This window comes from Pogona vitticeps, chromosome 1, assembly GCF_051106095.1.
Source record: "Pogona vitticeps strain Pit_001003342236 chromosome 1, PviZW2.1, whole genome shotgun sequence".
Classification (NCBI taxonomy): domain Eukaryota; kingdom Metazoa; phylum Chordata; class Lepidosauria; order Squamata; family Agamidae; genus Pogona; species Pogona vitticeps.
The window spans coordinates 168,217,267-168,233,468 of record NC_135783.1 but is presented as its reverse complement, the minus strand read 5'-3'; the positions used below and the strand labels follow the sequence as shown (position 1 = coordinate 168,233,468).

The following is a 16,202-nucleotide window of genomic DNA, read 5'->3' as shown; positions in this document are numbered from 1 at the left end:
GTTCCCTGTTGTTCTAAGTGGCTCAATACAGTATGGAGTACGATGGACACAGCATCATCAGTAGATCTATTTCTCCTGTATGCAAATTGCCATGGATCCAAAGAAGGTGGAAGACTAGCCTTAATGTAATCCAGCACCAATCTCTCAAAACATTTCATAATAACAGATGTTAAAGCTACTGGTCTATAATCATTGGGAGATACCACAGCTGACTGCTTCGGGACTGGCACTATAATAGATGTCTTCAGGCAAGTGGGGACAGAACACTGCAACAAGGATAGATTGAAAATATCCGTAAAAACTCCAGCTAATTCTGCAGCACAGCCCCTAACAACTCGTCCCATGATTCCATCTGGTCCAGCTGCCTTTCGAATATTAATATTCTGGAAAGCGCGTCTCACATCTGAAATCTGCAGTACTAGTGGTTGTCTGTCGATGGTAGATTCTAGTGATGTATTATGGACAGTAGGTGCTGGAATAATGGTTGTTCCTGTTTCCACCTCAAAACGGCTGAAAAATTGATTTAACTGCTCAGCCAAAAAATCACTGCTGCTACACAGACTGTTTTTCTTACTCTGACCAGTGATTTGTCGTAGGCCGTGCCACACTCGGCGAGTGTCAGAACTTTCAAGGTGTTGTTCAATTCTCTCGCTGTACATAGCTTTGGCATCCCTAATGCCCCTTTTCAGTTTAGCTCTGGCCTCTCTATACTGTAGTTCATCACCAGAATGAAAAGCAGCATTTCTGGCTTTTAATAAAAGGCGCACTTCTCTATTTAGCCAAGGCTTGTCTCCAGTTCTGGACACCACACTTCAAGAAGGATGCTAACAAATTGGAAGCCGCCTAGAGTGGTCTGGTAGTCCAGATAGGCGGGGTATAAATAAATAAATAAAAAATAAAAAAATTCTATATTGGCCATTTTGTGATGTCATTTTTGGTTGCCTGAAGCATCTACTTACAATAAACGGCTTGTTCTCACAGAATTCTGTGAGTTGTTCTCCTGCTTCCTATGCCATGTTCTCCAACAATGTTTGGTTCTAGTTTATTTCCTACTTTTGCATTTCGGTCCTCTATTTCCTACTTTTGCATTTCAGCCATCTGTTCATGGTGTGTGATCAATTTCCTCCTGGACACTTGCATAAAAATATTTATTCACTTGGATTACTGTACAAATATAGAAAACTCCATGTATAACTAGTTATTTGCTTCTGACGTTCACACCCTTGTGTTTTCTTAACATTCATTTCCACACTACTCAGACTGCAAGTAAATATGTATTTATGCCTTGATTTTACTTAACAAAATGTATAGTATTCTAGTTGTGCCATACAGTACTCTCCCCCATAGCATACAAGACCAGACAGATTATACATAGACACTGGAATTTAGTTCAAGATTTATCAAGTTGTCAACAGCATCCTCTGGTGGATTCACTAGAACTAGGAATGTAAAAAATATACTTATCCCTTCTGAATTTGAAGCACAAATACCACAATACTACAAATGTGAACACTGTCAAATTTGTGCATTAAGTATTGGAACGAAGGTGTGTGAACATCCTGAAGGCTTTTGTAAAATTAAGTTGCATCATTTCAGTACCTACAACTCAGAACGTTATATATGTGGTTCTGTGTGGGTGTCCAATAATCTATATGTGCTTTATGGTTGTCTTCTGCACAATACTAACAGGAATTAGCTTGACTGTCATTGCCCTTACCTGTGAAGGATCCTCTGCTAGTGTTACCTTCCACTACTCCTGCTGCCTAGTAGCTGCCCATCAGGAGTTTCTCTGCTCCCATCATCAATCCCTTCCGCTGTTATTCTTTAAGAGGGAGGATGTATCTTAGTCTGGTGTCTCAGCTCTGACTGCTAGGACTCAAGAGCCATAATGGAGTCTAGCTTCCTAATGGCATTGCCCTTCACACATTCAAACCCTTTCACCATGTTACAGTGTGCATCTGAATTGTCAGATGCACAACAGGCTTACTTATGGTCGAAGAGGAGGCATAATGCAAAATGTTTACCGCTATTAGAAGTTATGAGACTTTTTAAAAAATAACAAATTTAATCAAATGGATTACATTAATTCAAATAGATTTAGATGGTATTTAGACTGGCTTAGATCACATATTTTTCTGCTCATTAACCCTTACGTGAGCACAACTTTCCTTCTACAGATGGGAAAGACTTTCTGTGAATGGAGCAAAAATTTATGATCCAAGTCAATGAATTTTAATATCTTTTTATTTATTTATTTATTTATTTATTTATTTATTTATTTATTTATTTATTTAATTTATACCCCGCCTATCTGGCCCACCGGACCACTCTAGGCGGCTTCCAAATATAAAATCAAATAATAAAACATAGACAAATACATAATAATCAAACAAGAACAGCAGTAAAGATAAAAAGGAAAAGTAAGAAAAAATCAAGAGTTGGCTGGAGGGAAGGCCTGAATAAACAGCCATGTTTTAAATTGGGTTTTAAAATGTCGCTGCGTTCTTAAATGTTGCAGAATCAATTTAAGTACACTGATATTTAATAGATTATGGCTGTGACTTTAGATACAAGCTATCAAGCCAACTTCATGTTATTAAAAGCCAAAACATTTAAGGGTCTTGCTTGAGGTATGGATCTACTTAAAACATATTCAGACAAAAGCTAAAACAAACAGCACAACTGCATAGCAGTAATTAATGTGTGGGATGAACAATGAAAGTAGTTTAAAAGGTTCTTAGAATAACCCATGTTCTGGTTTAAAATACTGTGGGATATGTATTCCTGTCATTCTGTTTAAGCAAAAGGTGAGAAAAACACTTTATGTTAAGTAGTATCCTATGAATTTAAATGCTGGCTGTATAGCTGAGTGGTTTATGTAGCTGGCTCTGGAGTCTGATTGTTGGGAGTTTGATTCCCCACTGGGCTTTCTGCAAGTAGAGCAAGCCTGTGTGGCCTTGAGCAAGCTGCACAGCTCCAGGGCGACCCCAGAAGGAGAAAATGGTAAATTACTTTTGATATCTGCTACCTAGAAAACTCTGAAAAGAGTCCCCATGGATCAGAACTGACAGAACACAATTATGATGATTAACTTGAATACCAATATATTCCCATGAGCAAAGCTGGTACAGGCATTCTCCTACCTTGCCCAGTCTTTTTTTTTGTAGTGTTTTAAGAATAGGTATTTTTAATACAATTCACAAGGCTGAAATAATATCTGCACCACACAAAATGCAATGTACAATAAAATTCCTAGGGGACAAAAAACTAATTATTTAGCAAAAATAGTTTACTCACATCCCAATAATCTTTTCCTCCATAGTGGTCATGTAGAAGATTTTCAGCTCTGTCTAGCATTACTGACCTATTAAAAATTATAAAGCTGAGTATGTATTGCCATTCAAGAACAACATACATTGTTAGATTCATTTCTAGAGCTTAAGGGAGCAGAACTAGCCACAGCTGTAGAGAGTAAATAGCACAATTCATTCTGCTGCTGCTTTCTATAGGGCACATAGTTCACAAAGGCAAAGAACAGAACTCTTGAATAAGCAGCCCAGCCCAGCAAGCTTGGCGTCTTACTCATCTGCAGGTCTGCTGGAGAGGGCTATAAGAGAGATGGGAGTACTTTATTCTTCCAGGTTTTGTTGAATTGCACTTCCCAGTATCCCTCATCACTAGCTACATTGGCCTGGGCTGATGAGAATTAGAGTTCAACAAAACCTGGTTAACAGTCTTCTACTGAAAATCGGAGTTCTACACAGGATGTCTACTGCAGACTTTCACTAGGTACAGATTTATCTATTAAAATGTTCTTTACTATCCTGTTTCCTCAAAAATAAGCCCTGGTATGATTTTTCAGGATGCTCATAATATAAGCCCTACCTCCAAAATATGCCCCAGTTACCGTATTTTTCGCTCCATAAGACGCACCTCCAAATAAGACGCACCCCATTTTTAGGAGAGGAAAACCGGAAAAAAAATATTCTGGCAAATTCATAAGGCAGTAGGCAATAGATAGATGTTGTCACATCAATTACCTCAAACTTCTTGCAGTGTACAACACAGTGAGAGCTTTTGAACAATTTGTAGTTGGCAAAGTTATTCCAATAGCCACAGACAACAACACTACAATGCTTTATATCAACCACCAAGGAGGAACAAAATCCATGTCTTTCTTGCTACTAACAGTACAGTTTTGGGACTGGTGTATTCTCAAGCATGTCATTTCACAAGTCATACATGTACCAGAAGTGGAGAATCATGAAGCAGACTTCTACAGCAGGATGACACATAATGAGTGGGAATTACAGTACCATCTCAAGTTTTAACACTTATAATGAATTGTTATTGCACTGAAAGAGATGAATAAACAGATTGTTGCTGGGTAGTCAATAAGAGCTATGATGAAGAAATCACCACCAGCACAGGTGTAAGCAAACAGCAAAGCATGCCTCACTTCCACTCCCTCCCTTCCTCCCTTCCTTCCTTCCAGCAAAAGTTTTTTCTCTCTCCATCATTCAGTTCTTTACTTTGCAGCATGCAGCATGTCCACAGAAAGTGTGCTTACTTTTATCAGCTTTTTGCAGCTGATCCTCCTGTTTCCTCCACTCTCTAATCATTTTTTCAGATGAGGAGCCCAAAATGTCTCTGCACTGTTCACTGTTTCCATACTCCTTAGTATATTTTACTACCTCTAGTTTAAAAGGAATGCTATATGCTAGCCTTTTCTGTTTTGCACTGGTAGAATGAGTTCCCATACTCTGCAAGAAAAATGTGCCCCTTATTCATCACCACATATACTGCTTCCTTTTACAAATATAATCTCAAAGCAGCACAGAATCATAGAATAATGGAGTTGGAAGGGGCCTATAAGGCCATCAATTCCAACCCCTGGTTCAATGCAGGAATCCAAATCAGAGCAGATCTGACAGATGGTTGTCCAATTTTAGAGACTACAATAGGATAAAATACAGTAGCTGGGAATCACAATGAAAAGATAAAATCTACCAGCAATATTGTAGAACAACAATGATTAAGAAAAACCAATAAAAACAGAGGGAGCGACACCATGCAGCTTTTGTTAACACAAAAATACTACTAAAATTTCTATTTCCAGTTGTGTGTGTGTACATGTGAAATGCTATTTATGAAATGTTGGGTTCTTAAACCAATTTTCAAGATTTCAAAGCCTTACTTGAACATATTCAGATCTGTGATTCAGATCTGCCCTCTGCAATTCAAATTGCCTTGCTCCATAAAAACTGGACTCAGCTAATGTGGCAAGCTAATACACCAAATAAAACCTGTAGCCCTAGTGGTAATATATTAAGGAAAGGAGTGTTAGGTCCCTTTTTGGTTTCCCTTTTGAACTTTATTCTGCATGTGCTCAGTGCCTTTTTAATCATTCTGTGCTTCAGAATGAAATTTGGCTAACAATACACATTAGCCTCCCCCCCCCGTCCCTTAATGTTTTAAATATCTGCAAAATTACTTCTATTTAGGCCTAATTTATGATGAAGTGATGCAGCTTCCTGCAAAGCTCTGAACTACAGAGAGCTATTCTAGCAGGCTCTCAGTAGTAACTTTATCTTCCACTCACCATTCTCAGGCCTGTTTAAGTTACTGCCAATTTTAGAAGCTTTTGTTTCTGTCCTCTCTCCCTCTCCCTCTCTCTCTCTGCTTCTCAAAATGTCTGGCTAGTCACATGGTCTAACTTCTCTGCAGAAGGTGAAGGGAAAGAGACTCCTCCTTCCTGCTTTGCTTCTCCAATAGAGAAGCCTACTGGGTGATGCAAGCAGGCAGATATGCTAATATCTGTGCACTGGAGGATTGTGGGAGGAACATCTAGCCCCTGATGGGGGTCCTGTGGGGTACCCCAAAACACTGAGTAGCTCTCCTGGCCTCTTTCAGGACTGGGGCTGTGCAGCACTGTTCTGATCAGGAGGTACAGCCGGCGGTCACCATGCCTTTGGGGGATAGTGCACACAAAGGGCCAGGAGGCTTAGGGGCAATTCAAACTCAGACCTGGCAGGGGAGATACCATTGTTGTAAAAGTGGTTTTCCCAGGGTAAGGCTCATCTATTGCACTTTGGATGAGCTAACCCCTGTGATTTCCCCAAATGTGGGAAAATCAACTGCCTAAGTGGGAGATTGTGTTTGTGGTTTCCCTTGGTTTTTCTAGAACCACTCTTTGGTCCTTTTGCTATTTTCACTGCTTGCTGCCATAGGCCTGTTTGCCTTGCTGGTTTTCCAGGTGGGCTGCAGAAGGCAGATCCTAGAAAGCTAGCAGTGCAGAATGGTGAGGTCCAAATAGAAAGCAGTCTCTGCTGCCAGTTCAGAGGCCTCCCAGCATGGCAGTGGGAGGCTTTTGGGTGGTGGTGGCTGAACCCTGGTTTACTGCATTCATTCCATAAGACACATGTACTTTCCCTCCCACCTTTTTGGAGAGAAAAAGCTTGCCCTTCACACCATTGTGCAGCAACCAAAAGATGACATGACTGTATTTGAATAAACATAGATTGTTGTACATGAAAAAAAATTATCCCCTGAAAATAAGCCCTAATGCAGTTTTTGGAGCAAAAATTAATATAAGACCCTGTCTTATTTTCGGGGAAACAGTTACGATCTTCTGTCTCAATATCATCCTCAAAGCAGCTCACCAAAATAACTACATATCAACAAATTTTAAAAGTAGCAAACACTTATTTTTATGGCTGGAAAAGGAGCTTTTAAGACTTTCAGCAACTTTATCTAAACCTAACAGACCATAGCAAATACAGTGGTGCCTCGCTTAACGATTGCCTCGTTTAGCGATGTTTTCGCTTAACGATGGTTTTTTTAAAGAATTCTATGCATCATTTAACGATGTTTCCTATGGGCGATTTTCGCTTAGCGATTTCGGGACCATGCTTCACATAGCGAATGCATTTTTAGGTCCCCTGTTTCGCTTAACGTTTTTTCAATTTTAAAAGTGTCTTAAAATGTTCAAAAATGTTTTAAATGCTTGGAATCGTTAGTGCATCTTTTAAAATGTGTGCAAATTTAATTTGGCTTTGATCTGACTTTTCGTTAATTTTTGGTGAATTTTTTTCTCCCCCATAGAAAACAATGGAGCTGTCAAAAGTTGGGCTCCATTGTTTCCTATGGGGGAGAAAAAAATTCACACAAAATTAACGAAGACTCAGAACAAAGCCAAACTAAGTTTGCACACAAATTAGAAGGTGCTCTAACGAACCCAAGCATTTAAAACAGTTGCTGACTTTTCGTGAATTTTTTGTGAATTTTGTCCTCCCCCATAGGAAACAATGGAGCCCAACTTTTGACAGCTCCATTGTTTCCTATGGGGGAGAAAGAAATTCACAATAAATTAACAAAGACTCAGAAACTGTTTTAAATGCTTGGATTCGTTAGAGCACCTTGCAAAACCTGTGCAAACCTAGTTTGGTTTCGTTCTGAGTCTTGGTTAATGTTTTGTGAATTTTTCTCTCCCCCATAGGAAAGCATGGAGCTGTCAAATTTTGACAGCTGTCAAAAGTTGGTGGGGGGAAAAAATTCAGCAAAAATTAAAAAAAAGTCAGATCAAAGCCAAATTAAGTTTGCACACGTTTTAGAAGGTGCACTAACAATTCCAAGCATTTAAAACAGTTTTTGAACCTTTTAAGACACACTTAAATTTGCAAAAATGGACATCGCAAAACCATTGAAATGCATTAAATAGGCTTCAATGCATTCCAATGAAGGAAACATTGTATCGCTTAACGATGTTTCCTATGGGTTTTTTCGCTTAAGGACAGCAATCTGTGCCTATTGGAACAGATTAACCGGTTTTCAATGCATCTCTATGGGAAAACGCGTTTCGCTTAACGATGTTTTCCCATAGCAATGTGTTTTTTTGAACCAATTAACATTGTTAAGCGAGGCACCACTGTACGTATTTTTTCTTTCTCCAGCATGGCTGTGAGGAGAAACCAAGTTTTTGCTCCCATATTCAACTAAGAGTGTGACTACACTAGCTGGAAAGATGCAAATGGATCTGCTGTGAAGTTGCATCTGTGAAGTTGAGTTTCCCAGGGCTATTCTGCTTCTGCCAACCACACAGGAGTCAGCAGAGAGAGGGAAGGAAACAAGTCTAATTTACATCCTGTTAAGTGTTGTCTCTCCTCCCCACACTTGGTGCTTAGGTCTGCTTGTTTCTCTCTTCCCTCCCCATTTCTTACTTTTTAAAGATTTGCCCACCTCCCGCCAACCGCTGAGGAAGAGAGCCAGAGCCCACCAGTTCCCCCACCCCAGAAGACAAGATCTCCTGGTCATGGCCCGGGGAATTTGGAAGGAGATTTGAAAGGACTAATGATTGCAGAACCCGGACTACCTTAGCGGGCACGGGAGAAAAAAGGCAGGAGATAGTGGAGGCAGGGTTAGGGGAGATAAAAATGGGGGGAAGGAGAGTTGGGAGTGGATCTGGGTAGAAGATCCATGGACAGGAAAGACAGAGAAACTGCGTGTCCCCAGGGAAGAAGTGGATGCTCAGAGGGGGCGTGAGTTAAGCCCCAAACCATCATACTGGGGTGAACAAAAAATAAGGAGTGGAGGAGAAAGTTGAGAGAGGAAAGAGAACGAAGGGAGAGGTTAGGCTGGAGAATTTGGGAGAACCATCAGAGGAAATTCCTGGAGTCCTGTGGGAGACGGGGGAACCCCCCAGGGAGTGTGAATGTGTGGACGTTCGAGAGGAAGACACCATCCCCCTACTGGAAGGAGAGGAGGGATTACTATTGAACACTGACACCCCACCAGAGTGGCCCGGGCCCTGGAACAGCCGGGGTAAGAACCCTTTCAAAGCAGACAACTGGAATCCCCCTTCAGACCTGTTGTCGTAAGGGGAGAATGCTTGGAATGCTTTTGTCGACACTGGATTGTTTTTGAATACCCCAATAAATGTTACCCCCATTTATAAACTGAGGAGAGTGGATGAGTTCTTTGACAAGATGTTGGAGCAAGCTACTGAACCATCACACTCTGCCACTGAGAGAACCACTAACACCAAAGCAGACTTTCTGAGCAGACACACAGTTGACCCAGGAGAGTGGAGTCTGAGCACTTTGGTGTTCAGTCAGATTCAGGAGCAATTTGGGACATGTTTAATAGACCTGTTTGCACTCCAAAAATTCAAACTTCTTTTTTAGATTTTACACAGTGCATTGCCTCCAGGTCAACATTATGCTTTTCCACCAACAATTGTTACTGAAAGTGTTCCAGAACATTAGGCTCGAACAGGCCACAGATGTTTTGGTGGCTTCTGACTGGTCTTAAGACACTTTCCCTGGCTTCTCTAGCTCTCCACAGAAGAACCATGATTTCTCCCAGCCACTCCCAACCTACTCACCCATGAATCTCTTCTTCATTCAAATCCAACCTGGCTCAAACTAGCTGCATGAACATTGAAAAGACCCAGTTTCAGAACATGGGGCAGTCTGAAAATGTAACATCTACTCTTCTGGCATTGTGCAGATCCTCCACATTGCAGATATATGCAACTACTGTACTTGTAAGCAGTCCTCTGCTGCTCACACTCTACAGCAGATATCACAGTTATTGAAGTTCCTTTAGAATGGCTTAGATTCAAATCTTCATTCTAGTACACTGCACAGACAAGCATCATCCCTTGCTCCTCTTTTGACAAGAGAAGGTAGGAAACCACTACCTGCTCATCCACATGTGAAGAAATTCCTCTGAGTAGCATGCATAATATACACAATTTTTCTTCAGACTCCAAGTGGTTCTCAAGGTCCTCACTAACCCCATCTTTTGAACTCTTACGTTCTGCCTCTCTTCAACCTCTTTCCCTTAAAGCAGTGGTCCCCAACCTTGGGCCTCCAGAGGCTCTTGAACTTCAGCTCCCAGAAGTCCTGGCCAGCAGCGATGGTGGTGAAGACTTCTGGGAGTTGTAGTCCAAGAACATCTGGAGGCCCAAGGTTGGGGACCACTGCCTTAAAGGATGCTTTTCCTTCTGAACCCACTTTCCTATTTATTGATAAACACTTCTGCTTCTTTAATTCTGACACTGTAACATCCCTTTCTTCATTCCTACATCCAACATTGTCTTCTATATGTCTCAGAAGACTATTTCCTTCCTTCTGGCCCAACCCAAGTCACCCCTTAGATAAGGAGTGGCACAGGCTCAACATTAATACATCTCTCTTTGTCTCCTTCCTTCCCACTTCTTTGGGAAACAATATCCTCCTTTTTGTTTTTACCAAGTGGATTAAGACTTGCATATTTCTAGCATATGAGGTCTCTCACTTCCCTAAGCCTGGCCACATAGCTCCCCATTCCTCAAGGGTTCTACTACTACTTCTGCAGCTTTTGTGGATTTGCAGAGTGGCTACTTAGATTCACTCTTCCACGTTCATAAAACACTATGAGATTGACATATATGCTTCAGCAACACCTGCCTTTGGGAAATGTGTGCTTCAGGAAATAGTTTCTGATTGAAGAGTCAGACACCTCCCTCTCTACAGACCTGAAACTTGCTTAGGTAGATACCATTCCTCGATGATCCCTTTCAACAGACTTAGAATGGAGCCCTGGCTTACCTGTGTGAAATTTACATTGTGGTATGCAGAGGAGAAATCCAGACCCAACATCCAGTGGCTGACTTCATCTCTGCCTTAATCTATTGTACCTTTTACTAGGTTTTTTTACAAACTTTCTTGTAAAACTCCTTCTTTCTTTGCTTAAGGCTGGGGAAGAAAAACTGGAAAAAGCTTGTGGGGCATAATTGTTAAGCATTTCTAAGTTTACTCCTCCTGCCTCGACTGAGCCAAGACAGAGATTAACTCATTCCTGGATGTCTTCTCCACAGATCAGAACAGACTCTCACAGAAGTAAGCCAATGTCCTATTCATATTTCTGCAGACTTTTATTTTAAGATTGCACTCAACTGCAATTGGTTTACTGCTGGTTTGTTCAATCTCAGTACTTTCACTTTTTACTGAGACAATAGCTATGCTCTTACTGAATTACACATATTTTATGTCTTTTTTTAAACCACTTTGAAATAATTTACAATCCAAAGGTACAAAACAGAACTTCTAAATAAATCTAATAATGAACAGTGTTAGTTTTGTTCAAGAACACATTTCCAATAAGAAGTAAATGTGAAAAAATTCTAAATCATATGAACTTAAAATACAACATCTTGGATCCAGAATTGTCTTTTCCAGTTGTGGAAGAGAGTAAGGCCTACTTGAGACTCTCCACAGTGGGAGAAGACGTGATTGCATAAATTCCTCTATTTCACTGACCTTTCAGAATAGCTTTGGGATGAGAAAATAGAGGTCAGCAAGGGCCTATCAGCAAAAACTGCATCTCCTGTCCATTGGGAGCATCCTGTGATGTTTCACAAGATCCTACCCAAAACGTAGTCATTTATTTCAGTAGCACCTATTTCAATGGCACAGGCTACCCATGGCCCTCCAGATGTCGCTGGACTTCAACTCTGACCAGCCTTAGCCAGGTAGAATAAGAGATGCAAGTTAAAACATATAACTGCCCACAACCCCCTTAGATCCTTCATAGATGTATTTTTTAGTTTACTATCATAAGAAAGTTACTTATTCTAAGAGACCGTGACAAGTATTTTTGTAGTAGTATGACACGCTTTGGGAGGAAATGGTGTTTCTTAGACCAGTCAAAACTCTTTTTTCTCATGACACCCTCTGCAACTAAGATAGTCTGAAACTAGAAGTGGGACCAACAAACAAATACTGTACAGTGAAATTGCTTCCACTGCAGAATATAAAATGTTTTCACGATAAAACAAGAGGGTTGATAAGTTTCAATTCTGTTTCCACATCTCCTTTTTGATACATCTGTGAAGACTGTCAGTCATCCAGGTGAGGTTATCTGGAAGTTGAATCATGGCACCTGGACTTCTTTTCTATTCAACCTAAAAGGAAGTCCAGTTGCCATGACTCAAATTCCAGACTCCCTTTTTGATATTGTTAAGTGCTTCGGACTAAGATAGAAATATCTGATATTAGTGAGTGCTACAGTGAGAAAGAGGACTTAAGATTTCATTTATTCTCTGTCAAAAGCAAATTTGCAAGCAACGAAGTAAAAAATTAATAGAGCATGACTCACCGAGCAGAGATGTTCAAAAGCAGAGGAGCTATGACAGAGGTCGAGCCTTGAACAGACAAACAAGTCAACTTAAGGCCCCGTGTTTCTTCATAACCCCAGAACCAACCTCTACAAAGTAAAATGAAAACCATTAAAGGGTTAGCGTATGCAAACTGATACAAATCAACAAGACTGTTAATGCATTAAATGTCTGTTTTTTACAAAACAAACTAGTAACATTTTTCTTTGACTTTCCACAATCATTCTTCTTTCTTCACATGTAAAGTGATCACGCTTGCATGGAGGCTCTATACAAGAACCCTAGAAAATTTGCTCTTGTTTGTGTATTGGATAAAGCATGCTTGAACAGAGTACTAGTGTTTTCACAGATTCATAGAACTGCAGGGCTAAGAGGGACCCCATGGATTGCATCACTACCTTAGTACATGCGCTCGTAATTTCTAGATTAGACTACTGTAACACACTCTACGTGGGGCTTCCTTCGAAGCTGATGCGGAAACTTCAAGTGGTGCAGAATGCGGCGGCCAGACTGGAGTGAGAAAATACCAACATATCTCTCCTACTCTGGCCATGCTGCCCATCCGTTTCCGCATTGACTTCAAAGTTTTAATGCTTACATATAAAGCCCTAAATGGTTTAGGACCTCGATACTTGGCGGAATGTTTACTCCCAACTAGTTCTACCCGTGTCACCTGCGCGACCCAGGAGGTGAGGCTGAGGAGCCTGACGCCGAGGGAGGCCCGGAAGGAAAGAACTAGAAACCGGGCCTTCTCAGCGGTGGCTCCTCACCTCTGGAATAACCTACCTCCGGAGATTCGCACTGCACCCTCGGTGGGTACTTTTAAGAACCAACTAAAACGTGGATGTATAGGCAGGCCTCCCCTTCCAGTTAATTCCTGTCCTCTTTCCTTTTTTATTTTTTTCTCTTTATTTGATTTATTTTGTATTTTTCCCATCTTGCAAAATCATTTAATTAATTAATTGTTATAAATTTTTCTTGAACTTGTTATCCTTTATGTTGTAAGCCGCCTAGAGTGGTTGAAATGACTAGATAGGCGGGGTATAAATAAATAAATAAATAAATAAATAAATAAATAAATAAATAAATAAATAAATAAATAAATAAATAAATAAATAAATAAATAAATAAATAAATAAATAAATAAATAAAGTCTAGCCCCCTGCCAGTGCAGGAAATCCAAAGCTAAAGTATCCCTGATAGCTGGCTGCTTAAATTTAAGCTGCTGCTTAAATATCTGTTGATTCCATAGTTGAATGACTCTATTAGTTAGTTCTCCCCAACATTTAACCGAAATTTCCTTTCTTGTAACCTGAAATCATTACTATTTGTCCTATTCTCACAAAAAAACAAGCCTGTTCCATCTTTCATGTAGCGCCCTTCAAATACCCGAAGATTGCTATCATACTACCTCTCAGTCTTCTCTTTCCAAAGTTCCCTTGATATTTTCCACATAGGGCTTGGTTTCCAAACCTCTTACTATTCTGGTTGTCCTCCTCTGGATACATTCTGGCTTCTTGATATCCTTCTTAACTTGTGGCACTCAGAACTGGACATGGTACTCTAGGTGAAGCCTGCCCAATTAGAACAGTGCATGAATACTTCCACTGATGTGCCTTCATATAGCATTTGGGAGGGGGGGTTGCTGTTGCATCACACCGTTGAATCATGTTTGGCTTGTGATCTACTACAACCTCTAAATCCTTTTCACATGTACTACTTCCAGACCAGCTTTCCTGCATCCTATATTTATGCCTCTGATTTTTCTTGCCTCAGCATTTTACATTTTTCCTTGCTAAATGTCATTTTCTTTATTGGCCCAGTTCTATAAGCTATTAATGTTATTTTAAATCCTGACATTGTCCTATGATATATTGGATACCCTCCAAGTGGTGTAGGGCTTGTTATGGAAATGTGGGCTCTCTTCCTGCAATAACTATACAGTGTATGTTTGGTAAACTGTGCCTTTTAGATAATCTACATGCCTTCCTTAAAAAATTCCGTATCACCTTTCAACTCTAAAAAGAGCTCTAGTTGTTTTACAATAAAATATTGTTGGAAATAATATTTAACATTCCCAATTTTAAAAAGCATTTAAAACTGGTTGACAAAAAAAGGCTACTAACAGCTAGCACAGATACTTATTGCGTAACTCTGTGGGCAAAACTCAGCTTTATGCCCACAGTAGCTATGTTAATGCTGAAGGAGAAGAGCTATTCATGAGGCACTTCCGTTGGGATATTGCACAACCGGTTACACTGGAGACATATAACCAACTTTACAACTGAATTGCACAATTCATTGTTGCTGGGGGTAACACTTGGCACATCTGCATAGACACAACAGGACTTTGCCCATCAAAAGAACTGCAAAACAAATACGCTTTCATTGCACATTTAAATTACAACAGATAAGGTGCCCATCAACCTTTTTTTATCAAGAGAAGAAACTATGCATTGTCAGGTTAGAACATTAGATTCTTTGTAATAGATTTGACCAAAGGGTTGAACCTATGGTGAGATAGCAAATAAAAGAGAGATGGGCAATGCATGTAGTCCCCCAACATGGCCCAAAACTCTGAAATTTGAGATTTTTTTCCTACTCACCCATGGACTCCAAGAAAATAGGGCTGAAAAGTACATGAGCAGTTTAGACTTAAATTTTAATAGAACTAAAGTTATGGAGGATTACCTATAGTAATTTTGACTGTCTGTTGAATACGTGAGTTGATCAATGCATGGTCTCTCATCTATTTTTTCTTCCCAAGTTCCCTCTTTCCATCCTTCAGCATAATTTTGCAAGACATACACTTGATTAATAAAGGGTCCACCTGATTCTGAATAACAAAAAAAGCACATGAGTATTTCATTTTATGCTGTATGTATCAAATGGACTATAACTGATTGCACTAATTTTCAACTACAGTGGTGCCCCGCATAGCGACAATAATCCGTTCCGGATAAATGGTCGTTATCCGAAATCGTCACTATCTGAAACAAAAAAACCCATAGGAACGCATTGCAACCCCTTCAATGTGTTCCTATGGGGGGAAACTCACCACTATGCAGAAATCTTCCATCCATCCGCCATTTTTGCCACCCCAATAAGCGAGGAAACCGTGCGAAAAAGCTGTGGGTGGCCATTGTTCCCCGGCGGCCATTTTGGAACAGCCAATCAGCTGTTTTAAAAACATCACGGTGCGAAGATCAGTAAGCGAAACACTTACCGATCATCACAATGCAATGTTTTGCCATTCAGAACATCGCTTTGGGATCGCAAAATCTGCATCGCTATGCGGATTCGTCATTATGCGAGGCACCACTGTACTTATCAAACAGGAATTTTCTAAATATTTAGATGAACCAAAAAGGTCATTATTGGAAAAAGACAGTTTGAGTTACTGGTGTCTGAGAAAGGCCACTGCCTTTTCAAAAAATATAAACAATCTGGAAGCAATTAAGAAGACAGCTACATGTTACTTGAAATACTTTGATAAGAACTACATTTTTATGTTACCATTAAGTAGTATTTTTTAACATTGTAATAACTAGCATATAGCTGCTAAAATAATTGGCCCTTTGATTTACTAAGAAATGCAGGCTAAATAAATATAGAACTACTTTCTAAAAAGAATGTGGAAATTATGAGAAAGGTAAGTCTTTAATTCTTCCACTTTGCATCTGACACATTTTATCTACATATGCCTCATTGCACACAGAAAATCTTTTGTGAAATTTCATTTAAAATTCATATTTATAGATTATTTTGTAGTATAATTTACCTGCAATGAACTGTTCATACTCAATAACAGGTATATTCTTACTGAGGCCTGGAACATCAAAAAATTCTGACCAAGGAATTCGGATCTGATGAATGTCAGGACTTTGCCAGTGATAAAGACGCCCCCAAGGAGGGAGAACCAGTACCCAAGCTTCATTTTTCAACAATGTCTTTATAAGAGAGGCAATCCGTATATAGACATCTCTACGGAGGTTAAAACCTTCTGGTGGGTTTACATCGTACAAAAGGTACCTGTAGATAA

The 16,202-nt window shown here is 39.9% G+C and overlaps 1 protein-coding gene and 1 pseudogene across 4 annotated transcripts in view; one reads left to right on the top strand and one right to left on the bottom strand.

Moving 5' to 3' along the window:
* The window catches only part of POFUT2 (protein O-fucosyltransferase 2), a 94,152-nt gene that overhangs the window by 75,512 nt on the left and 2,438 nt on the right, over positions 1–16,202 (bottom strand). For all 4 annotated transcript variants that reach the window (XR_013537713.1, XR_012085646.2, XM_020809203.3 and 1 more), the window contains exons 2-5: positions 15,942–16,192; positions 14,852–14,996; positions 12,142–12,249; positions 3,298–3,364 (exon numbers count right to left, since the gene is read on the bottom strand). Coding sequence is in view for 2 of the 4 variants with exons in the window: in XM_020809203.3 (XP_020664862.1) it covers positions 3,298–3,364; positions 12,142–12,249; positions 14,852–14,996; positions 15,942–16,192 (571 nt within the window). In the remaining 2 variants the exon portion in view is untranslated. The remainder of the gene's footprint in view (positions 1–3,297; positions 3,365–12,141; positions 12,250–14,851; positions 14,997–15,941; positions 16,193–16,202) is intronic.
* Positions 6,020–6,172, top strand: LOC140703467 (U1 spliceosomal RNA; annotated as a pseudogene).